The following is a 10,803-nucleotide window of genomic DNA, read 5'->3' as shown; positions in this document are numbered from 1 at the left end:
TGGACACTACGCTGACAGACACAGCAAACCTTCTTGCCATAGCTCACATTGATGTGCCATCCAGGATGAGCTGCACTACCTGAGCCACTTGTGTGGGTTGTAGACTCCGTCTCATGCTACCACTAGAGTGAAAGCACCGCCAGCATTCAAAAGTGACCAAAACATCAGCCAGGAAGCATAGGAACTGAGAAGTGGTCTGTGGTCCCCACCTGCAGAACCACTCCTTTATTGGGGGTGTCTTGCTAATTGCCTATAATTTCCACCTGTTGTCTATTCCATTTGCACAACAGCATGTGAAATGTATTGTCAATCAGTGTTGCTTCCTAAGTGGACAGTTTGATTTCACAGAAGTGTGATTGACTTGGAGTTACATTGTGTTGTTTAAGTGTTCCCTTTATTTTTTTGAGCAGTGTACAATCATTGTTAGGCCTATTACAAGACCCTGAGTGTGCATAGAGTCGACTTTTTTCTTCCATAGGTTTATCTGTGACTGGGGCTCCAGGTAGCATGGCATCAAACTGTTGGGGTCTGTGTTGTGCTCAGCTTTGCATGTTAGTAGGCTAGCTAGTTTAAGGTGTAGCCATTCACTTTGGCCTATAGAGAGGCTACAGGCCGCTGTATCATATGGAGTGATATTGTTATTGATATCCTGACAGGACAGGTTAGCTCTGAGATGGAGGTGGAAGCTCAATTACTGAGACCTTTGTAGTGCATGCATTTTTCATGGCTCATTCAAAGACCCAAATAGAGTGTTTACATTTGAAGTTGGAAGACTTCCAGAATAGGGTAATTCATCAATTGTGATTCTTTGGGAAGCTATACCTCACAGTCACACCACATCTCTAGAAATCACCACCAAATATATATAGGATATAGAGCACAGATCTAGTATGAAAGTATTTCAGCATACAATAGGCACAAGCTATTTGAATATACAGTATGTTATAAAGACACAATAACAACAAAGATTATAAGTAATGTAGTAATACAAGCTTAGATTTGGGGATAGAGTAAGGCAGTCACACTAGCTCATAGACATTTATAAATTACTATTTGGGTATATTGAAATGACAATTGAACAGCCGTGAATCTTCCAGATTGTGCTGTTTTGTGTCCACTGGGTGTCAGCGCTGTACTATATCTTCATTTTAATGGATTCATGTTTTCTGCCATTTTTTTACTGTACTTTTCATGAATCATGTATGAAGAGGATAGCTGAGCATACTATATGCAACACTCTTCAAGTTGTGTGTTTTGTGGGTCATAGCTGCGTCCTTAATGGTCCTGGGGATATGGTAATGACTGCTCCATCAATCAGTAGTCATTTTAATGGCCGGTAACAATATCTCTTTAGCCTAATCTATTCAGGGATCATCAACTAGATTAAACTGCGGGATGATTTTTTTTGAGTGGTTGTTCGGGGGGACGGAACATAATTTGCGGACTGCAAATTGATCGCAAGAAGCTCAAACTGATATAATATTTGACTAAAACATAATCATTTCAAACCTTGCTTACATTTGTTTGTATTCGATCACGTGTCTCTCTGTTATGCGTTGGTTTACTTGGGAACAGATTTCCTTGTGTTTTTACAGTCTTTTATGTCCAACAATAAAAAATACTAAAATTACAAAAGGGTTAACTGTTGTAGCTCATTTTGGGGGCCAACATTTTGGGGGGCAAATAAAACCACCCGTGGGCCAAGACAATAGATGAGTCCAGTCTAAGATCAGATCACTGATCTGGAGTATCCTGATGTTGCTAAGGTAATGGATTCTGTCTGTAAGATAATAAACTCATATGATCTTGAAAGCTGTTTTAACACACACAATTGAATGGGCACAACTGAAATTACCGTAATAGCTTTTGCCACAACAGGGCAGTGTCTGTACTGCATAATATACATACTTCTCTCCACATAAGTACTTTTTCCACATAAGTATACTATGTATACGTACCAAGAGTACAGGCTGGTGGTTGTGGTGTAATGGTATTGGGAATATTTTCCTGCACACATTAGGTCCCTTGATACCAATTTAGCAACGTTTCCATGCCCCAAAGTATTCAGGCTGTTCTGGAGGGAAACGGGGGTCCGACCCGGTACTAGAGGGGTGTACCGAAAATACTGGCAACTAAATGTATATGAGTATACTATTTATAAGTATGTATACTATGTATAAGTAGCTTATATATACAGTACTAGTCAAAAGTTTGGACACACCAACTCATTAAAGTTTTTATTTTGACTATATTCTACATTGTAGAATAATAGTGCAGACATCAAAGCATGAGGAATGCGGAATGCTTTTCCAACAGTCTTGAATGAGTTCCCACATGTGCTGAGCACTTGTTGGCTGCTTTTCTTTCACTCTGCGGTCCAACTCATCCCAAACTATCTCAATTGGGTTGAGGTCCGGTGATTGTGGAGGCCAGGTCATACGATGCAGCACTCCATAACACTCCTTCTTGGTCAAATAGCCCTTACACAGCCTGGAGTTGTGTTGGGAAATTGTCCCGTTGAAAAACAAATGATAGTCCCACTAAGCGCAAACCAGATGGGATGGCGTATCGCTGCAGAATGCTGTGGTAGCTAAGCTAGTTAAGTGTGCCTTGAATTCTAAATAAATCTCAGACAGTGTCACCAGAAAAGCACCCCCACACCATCACACCTCCTCCTCCATGCTTCACGGTGGGAACCACACATGCAGAGATCATCCGTTCACCTACTCTGCGTCTCCCAAAGACACAGCGGTTGAAAAAATAAATAAATAATACGATTTCCCCCGGTCTAATGTCCATTGCTCTTGTTTCTTGGCCCAAGCAAGTCTCGTCTTCTTATTGGTGTCCTTTAGTAGTGGTTTCTTTGCAGCAATTAGACCATGAAGGCCTGATTCACACAGTCTCCATTGAATAGCTAATGTTGAGATGTAACTGTTACTTGAACTCTGTGAAGCATCTTTTTGGGCTGCAATTTCTGAGGCTGGTAACTCTAATGAACTTATCCTCTGCAGCAGAGGTAACTCTGGGTCTTCCTTTCCTGTGGCAGTCCTCATGAGAGCCAGTTTCATCATAGCGCTTGATGGTTTTTGCGACTGCACTTGAAGTAACTATCAAAGTTCTTGAAATTTACCCGATTGATTGACTTCCATGTCTTAATGTAATGATGGACTGTCATTTCTCTTTGCTTATTTGAGCTGTTCTCGTCATAATATGGACTTGGTCTTTTACCAAATAGGGCTATCTTCTGTATACCACCTTGTCACAACACAATTGACTGGCCCAAAATCATTCAGAAGGAAAGAAATTCCCCAAATTAACTTTTAACAAGGCGCACTTGTTCATTGAAATGCATTCCAGGGGACTACCTCATGAAGCTGGTTGAGAGAATGCCAAGAGTGTGCAAAGCTGTCATCAAGGCAAAGGGTGGCTACTTTAAAGAATCTCAAATTTAAAATCTATTTTGTTTAGCACTTTTTTGGTTACTACATGATTTCATATGTGTTATTTCATCGTTTTGATGTCTTCACTATTATTCTACAATGTAGAAAATAGTGAAAATAAAGAGAAACCCTTGAATGAGTAGGTGTGTCCAAACTTTTGACTGGTACTGTATATATACACTACCTTTCAAAAGTTTGGGGTCACAGAAATGTCCTTGTTTTTGAAAGAAAAGCAAATTTTTTGTCCATTAAAATAACATCAAATTGATCAGAAATACAGTGTAGATATTGTTAATGTTGTAAATGACTATTGTAGCTGGAAACGGCAGATTTTTTATGGAATATCTACATAGGCGTACAGAGGCCCATTATCAGCAACCATCACTCGTGTGTTCCAATGGCATGTTGTGTTAGGTAATCCAAGTTTATAATTTTAAAAGGCTAATTGATCATTAGAAAACCCTTTTGCAACTATGTTAGCACAGCTGAAAACTTGTTCTGATTAAAGAAGCAATAAAACTGGCCTTCTTTAGACTAGTTGAGTATCTGGAGCATCAGCATTTGTGGGTTCAATTACAGGCTCAAAATGGTCAGAAACAAATACATTTCTTCTGAAACTCATCAGTCTATTCTTGTTCTGAGAAATGAAGGCGAGAAGTTGCCAAGAAACTGAACATCTCGTACAATGCTGTGTACTACTCCCTGGCTCTAACCAGAATAGAAAGAAGAGTGGGAGGCCCCGGTGCACAAATGAGCAAAAAGACAAGTACATTAGAGTGCCTAGTTTGAGAAACAGACACCTTACATGTCCTTTGCAACTCTGCCTTGAAGGACTTTTTGTATATTAAAATAACATCAAATTGATCAGAAATACTGTGTAGACATTGTTAATGTTGTAAATGACTATTGTAGCTGGAAACGTCAGATTTTTTTTATGGAATATCTACATAGGCGTAGAGGCCCATTTTCTTTAAAAAACAAGGACATTTCTAAGTGACCCCAAACTTTTGAATGGTAGTGTATATATATATATATATATATATATATATATATATATATGGGGCACTAACTGTTACAAATAGTAAATTGACTCAACTTCATGCTCAAAATAAGTGTGTTGTCATGTAGGTGATTCACCTGTGTGGAAACCAGTATGTGACCTGTCCATTGTGCTGACAGAACCCAAACAGCTGTCCGCGACACACCCCTCATCAATTTAGCTGCATGCACCTGTGCATCCTTTTGAACTAATGGATGTTATTTAATGTTAATTACAAAACCATGTCAAGGAGTCTGTACAACCCTGCATATACTGCAGGCTCTCCTCTCATCCTCCTCTGAACACAATTTCGAAAAGAACACATTAAGTTGCAGTGGCACTCATTCAAGGATCTGTGTTTTAGGCATATAGGAATTCAAGAACTTTATCGAATACAGAACATGTACAGTAATTGTCAAGAATCAATGTTGATCTCCCTGTAGCAGCCGTGCATCTGGGATCAAGGAGGAGAATATAAAGAAAGAAAAGGGACTAGGGAGTGCAAGAGCCTTGTCTCAAAGACAGTGGGAGGGGGATGATGAGAGAGAGAGAGAGAGAGAGAGGAGAGGAGGAGGGAGTGTGAGGAGTGTGCACTCAGAGAGACTGGTGCTGTCCGTTCAGCACCACAGCCCTCATCTTTCGTTGAATGCCACACGGGGTGTACGTTTCCCTAATTAAAAGACGGCGTGGATTTGGAACTAGGTTTTCATTATATGGAGTCATAGCCTACACACATTTTTCATCAACGCTTTTCGGAAGGGTTTTCGTCTTTGGTTTTGTGATGTAGCTTAACCATGAACATTTAGATTTTTTCCCATCCTGTTTCTGGGGCAGGTACAGGCTGTTTCTTGCTTTAGCCCACCTTGCAACTATATCAAACATCCGTTGAGGCATTGCTTTCTTTTGTATTATTAAAAGTTGGGATTTTTCTGAATGCTTGAGTGGAGCCTGTGCTTTTTTGCAGGCTGAACAAAAGAAGTCGGGAAGAAATCTGCTTTCTCTTTTCCTCTTTCAACTCGAGTTCATGTGTCGGCCAGATCTCACTGCGTTGCCACGCACATATTTTGCAATATAATGCCTGGAACCTGCTCGAGACATGCCTAAGCGACGCAATGGGCCAAGGCGACGAGAACGATCGTATTGTGATTAACGTGGGAGGTATCAGACACCAGACCTACCGTAGCACCCTTCGCACATTACCGGGCACCCGGTTAGCTTGGCTCGCCGAGCCCGATGCCCACAGTCACTTTGACTATGATCCCAAGATTGAAGAATTTTTCTTTGACCGGCACCCGGGTGTGTTTGCCCACATCCTCAATTACTATAGGACCGGGAAGTTGCACTGCCCTGCAGATGTTTGCGGCCCGTTGTACGAGGAGGAGTTGGCGTTCTGGGGTATCGATGAGACTGACGTGGAACCATGTTGTTGGATGACTTATCGGCAACATCGAGAGGCAGAGGAGGCATTGGATAGTTTTGGGGGTGGGCCCCCCGAGAATTCAGAGGAGGATGGGGATGAGGAAACGCTGGGAATGATCAATAGGTTGGCTCTTGATGGACCAGATGCCAAATCCGGGGGGCATTGGCGACGTTGGCAGCGTTTGCTTTGGGCACTTTTCGAGGATCCCTATTCTTCTAAATATGCAAGGGTAAGTAAGGGTTGGAATCAGTCATCTTGAGTCAATAAAAGTTTAGATAGTCCTACTAATGGCCTAAAAAAACAATGCTTTACAATCTCTCTCTCTCTCCCTCCGTGCCCGCGCGCTCGTGCATGTGTGTGTGTGTGTGTGTGTGTGAAAGAGAGATATTTGCTTTAACATAGTTCCTTTCACGCTCATCCAACGTTCACCCAATAAAAATTGGGTTCATAGTATCTTAGTAATAGGGCTCGTGAAAATTAATTGGGATTTTAAGCTTAAAGTTGAAATCTGAAGTTGGTACATACATTTTTAGACTTTAAATTAATGACATATACCCATTGATTATTGAATAATATAACTTACAAATTCCTGATTAGCTTAGTTGAACTGTCGTAGCCATCAGAACCCAAAATATAAGCTTGTTTTACTTAATTGTTAAACAAGTCAATTGTAAACAAACGCTGTATTGTCTCTAAAATGTTGATATCAGGAATATTCAGAACTTGCATTTATAGCCTTGTCTGTGAATTTGAAAGTGGTTACATTTCTCCAGCCCCATCTCTCAGCTGTTTACCAGAACAGTGGTGGGGTAAAGGCTTTGTAATTGTTTGAACCACAGATTTCCCCTTTAATGGGTCCATCGCCGCACACGAACGTATCGCAAAGTGATGATGCACTGCGCTCACTCTCTGAGATGTGCATTCTGGGCGTCTTGTCGCATTGATCGACTGCCTCCTTAGTTCAGCTGTGCAACATGCAGCCACCCTGCTTTCAGTCCATGTGAGGTCTTATGAATTACCTCACGAGGACTAGATAAAATAAAACTTAGAATGAGAGTTTAATTGTTTATATGCCCCTCACCGTTTTTAATGAGGACCAGGATGTGTGGGGGAGTTAAGACATGCACTTGGCTCTTTCCTAAGCTGGAACAGAACGGTGATCAAGAAGATTAATATTTGTGATGGTCAATCGTTACATTGCCTGTTTGGAGCTGTCCATGTTCTGTCGGCTTGTAGCTGTATTTAGAAACAAATTATTAGCTTTGCCTGAACTTTCTGTCTCTTCTCCTTGTAAATGAACTTAGCTTTGAACAACAACGCCTATCACACCTGGTATTCCCATCCCCAATTCATTTTAGTTTCACTTGAAAACAATTCAAAAGTAGTCTCTTACTGACCCAACGGGATCCTGACCCACTGACCTGAGACAGCTGTGAGGAGATGCAGGGATCAGAAATCTATCCTCCCTAGCTCAGCACAGGATACAACATGTTAGAGTATAACATCTTCAGAATGCATCTATCATCAATCAACTGGTCAATCAATCAATATGCATTATGCAGCATATATGTTATGTTTTGGTTAGTTATTGGTCCCCTTGCTGTTCCTAGGAGACTGAACAGTTTGCAAATTACGTAAGTGCAAGCAATAGCCTCTGCTTTGGCTCTGGCAATTTCCATAAATGCTTAGATCAATGTGTATAAGTGCATCTGCTTACTCGTTTAGACTGGAGCATACTGGCTTGACTCCATCTTTTGCACCTCTCATTTCTCCTGAGGGGCAGTGATTACAATAGTGCAGGGTTGAGTAACAGTATATTCTTCCCTCTCTCTTCCACTAGCTAAGTGTATTGTCTACACTCTGGTTCTCTCATATAGCCTCCTTCCCATTGTCTCATTCTCTTTACCTGTTTCTCATTCTCAGTTGTCGTGTCTTTGGCTATGCCGGATTAAGTGATATGACATGTTATTCTATAAAATCCTTTCTCTGTAATTAATATTACCTGATTAAGCTAATCATGTAAATGTAATTAACTAGAAAGTCGGTGTTACGTTCGTCGTAAGAAGGAGACCAAGGTGCAGCGTGGTAAGCATACATCTTACTTTTATTTGATGAACACCGATAAAACAAAGAAAATACAAAACGAACGTAAAGTTCTGCAGGCTTCACAGCAGCAATACAAAAACAAGATCCCACAATCACAGTTGGGAAAAAGGGCTGCCTAAGTATGATCCCCAATCAGAGACAACGATAAACAGCTGCCTCTGATTGGGAACCATACTACGCCAACAAAGAAATAGCAACATAGATATGCCCACAAAAGTCACACCCTGACCTAACAAAATAGAGAATAAAAAAGTCTCTCTAAGGTCAGGGCATGACATTCGGGGCACCACGAAAGAGTGTTTATAGAGCTGTTATCTTCCGAATAAACTCTTAAAGACCTAGTAATATTTTACATCAATAGCAGTCAATATTAATCATCACCTTATTCCAGTCTAATCTGAAAGTTGTAAATTATTGGTTATCTTCACGAACCCTGGCTAACAAGTTGAATCAGCAATACAAACTTTGGTTTAACTATTTATTTACTAAATAATCACACAGAATTACATATACACAGAATGCAAATTATGTCATACAGAAAACGACCCTGGTGGACGGAGCCGACATGACGGCTGGTTACACAAAGGAAAGGGGGTTGGGTTTGAGTGAAAGAGCAGGAGAGACTGCAGAACAAAGGGAGAAACTATGCTATCGTAAATACAGTATCTTATGCATTCTAAATTACCGCCCATTTGGAAAAGGAAAATGCAATAAATATTTTCTCTGAGCTGCGCTTCGGTAGGTTGGTCGTGGATGCTGGCCGTGTTGCCCAACAGAGATCTTCCTGTCCTCGGAAGAATGTCTCTGGTGGTAAATTGAATACTTTGTAGTATCGTTGTTGTGTGTTAGACTGGATCCGTCGTCCGTCCTTTCCTAGCCCACGTTTACAGTGGCCGCTGCTAACTCTACGGCTAGGAGGTATCACTTCGGTAGTGAATAAGAGTTCAAAGTTCATACCATTCGCAACCAAAGCTCACGCTGAGGTTGGCTTACTTCTGTAGTTGACATGTTAGTCCTTTTAACGTGGAACCGTCGTCCTCAGAACAGCTTATTATCTGAATCCTTCTGATATCGGACCGTCGCCCTAATGTACCCGGAACAGCTTATTATCTGAGTGTCACGCCCTGACCATAGAGAGCCCTTGGTTCTCTATGGTGTAGTAGGTCAGGGCGTGACTAGGGGGTGTTCTAGTTCAATATTTCTATGTTGGTGTTTTGTATGGTTCCCAATTAGAGGCAGCTGGTAATCGTTGCCTCTAATTGGAGATCATATTTAGGTAGCCATTTTTCCCACCTGTGTTTGTGGGATATTGTTTGTATTGGTGCTTGTGTCACCACGTAGTCACGGTGTGTTGCGTGTTTATTGTTTTGGTTAAAGAAGTTTCACTTTAAATAAATATGTGGAACTCAACAAACGCTGCGCCTTGATCCGTCTCTTACAACAACCGTGACACTGAGTCCTTTTAACGTGAGGCTGCAGGCCTCGCATACTCGGAACAGAAAGTTATATTTTCGAAAAGGGCTATATATAGGAGGGGAGAGAAGGGCGTGTTTCATAGTTTATAACCAATGTCTCTTCACGTGGGCGGGCCACTGAGTGAGCATAGCTCTAACCTTATGAAAACCCAATTCTCTCATTTGGAAGCTAAAATTCCATTTCATCTTTTCACAAATAGTTTCATATTTAAACATTTAAATTGCACAACATTTCCATGTGAATCTGATAACTATAAGGTGTGGACTTTCCACGATACAGTTTATGTCATCCTATCATTAATAAGAATGTCTCAGATGACAACCGAACTGACATTCATTAAGTACCAACGCATATTTTCAACTGGTTGGATAACCGAAATATGGTTCCTTCCCCCGCACCTTTTGATGTTCCCCAACTCTCTATGTTTAACAAAGGCTTTTCAAGAATCCTTCACTAGAGTCAAGAGAGGAAAGGGAGAAAGGTATTTATGGGGGGGTCATAAACCTTACCGACAGGCCAACATCATGACACAGTCTTTCATTGTGACGGTAAATCGTTGAGTTACTATGAATGACCATGTACTGGTGCCTTAGCAACTGGCGATCACATGAACCATAGAGACCATGCAGTGTACACAGACACACCATAGGGCCTTCACAGAGCATTGTGAGAGCAAAACGTGAAGCTACAGTTGTAGGATCTTCATTTGATCCCTTATGTTGCTGCGAATGCACCACAGGAAATGTAGTTAAGCTTTGTGATTTACATAAATTCACTGAAAACCCACACTAACACACGGTTACATTAACAGCATTGCACTCTTCATGTAGCCTAAATTTGGTCAGCTAATAGCCTAACGACCGATCAAGCAACATTATGGAGTAAACGTTTAAATCCTGTTGCAGCAAGATTATTTTGCTGTGACAATCCTTTCTTTACTGATGAATTATGTGAGATGAACTAGCCAGGGAGTCGATTAGTTGTTATTAAATCCTCATTAGGCCCAGTTTTGGTCAGCAGGGGCAAACGTAACACTGATCTCAGAGGAAGAACATATTGACCATCCGTCCTTATCTTTTGCTCCAGTAACGTTGGTTTCCTCCTATGTAAATAATAGAAGGTAGAAAGGAAAGAATCACATTTTTATATCCCCTTTGTTGGTGCTGGGAGACAAGGAGGACCTCATTATCACCTTTCTTAATAAACACCCAACCTCATCTGGGTGACAAGGAGGACCTCATTATCACCTTTCTTAATAAAGTCCCAATCTCACCTGGGTGACAAGAAGGGCCTCATTATCACCTTTCTTAATAAACACCCAA

The 10,803-nt window shown here is 41.0% G+C and overlaps 1 protein-coding gene across 2 annotated transcripts in view; it reads left to right on the top strand.

Annotated features, from left to right (window-relative positions):
• The first annotated feature begins 5,068 nt into the window (after positions 1–5,068).
• The window catches only part of LOC106562313 (potassium voltage-gated channel subfamily C member 1), a 46,685-nt gene continuing 40,950 nt past the window's right edge, over positions 5,069–10,803 (top strand). For both annotated transcript variants that reach the window (XM_045689224.1, XM_045689223.1), the window contains exon 1: positions 5,069–6,128. In XM_045689224.1, the coding sequence (XP_045545180.1) occupies positions 5,592–6,128 (537 nt within the window). In that variant the 5' untranslated portion in view covers positions 5,069–5,591. The remainder of the gene's footprint in view (positions 6,129–10,803) is intronic.

Source organism: Salmo salar, chromosome ssa11 (genome assembly GCF_905237065.1).
Source record: "Salmo salar chromosome ssa11, Ssal_v3.1, whole genome shotgun sequence".
In the NCBI taxonomy this organism is placed as follows: domain Eukaryota; kingdom Metazoa; phylum Chordata; class Actinopteri; order Salmoniformes; family Salmonidae; genus Salmo; species Salmo salar.
This window is presented reverse-complemented; position numbering and strand designations above follow the sequence as displayed.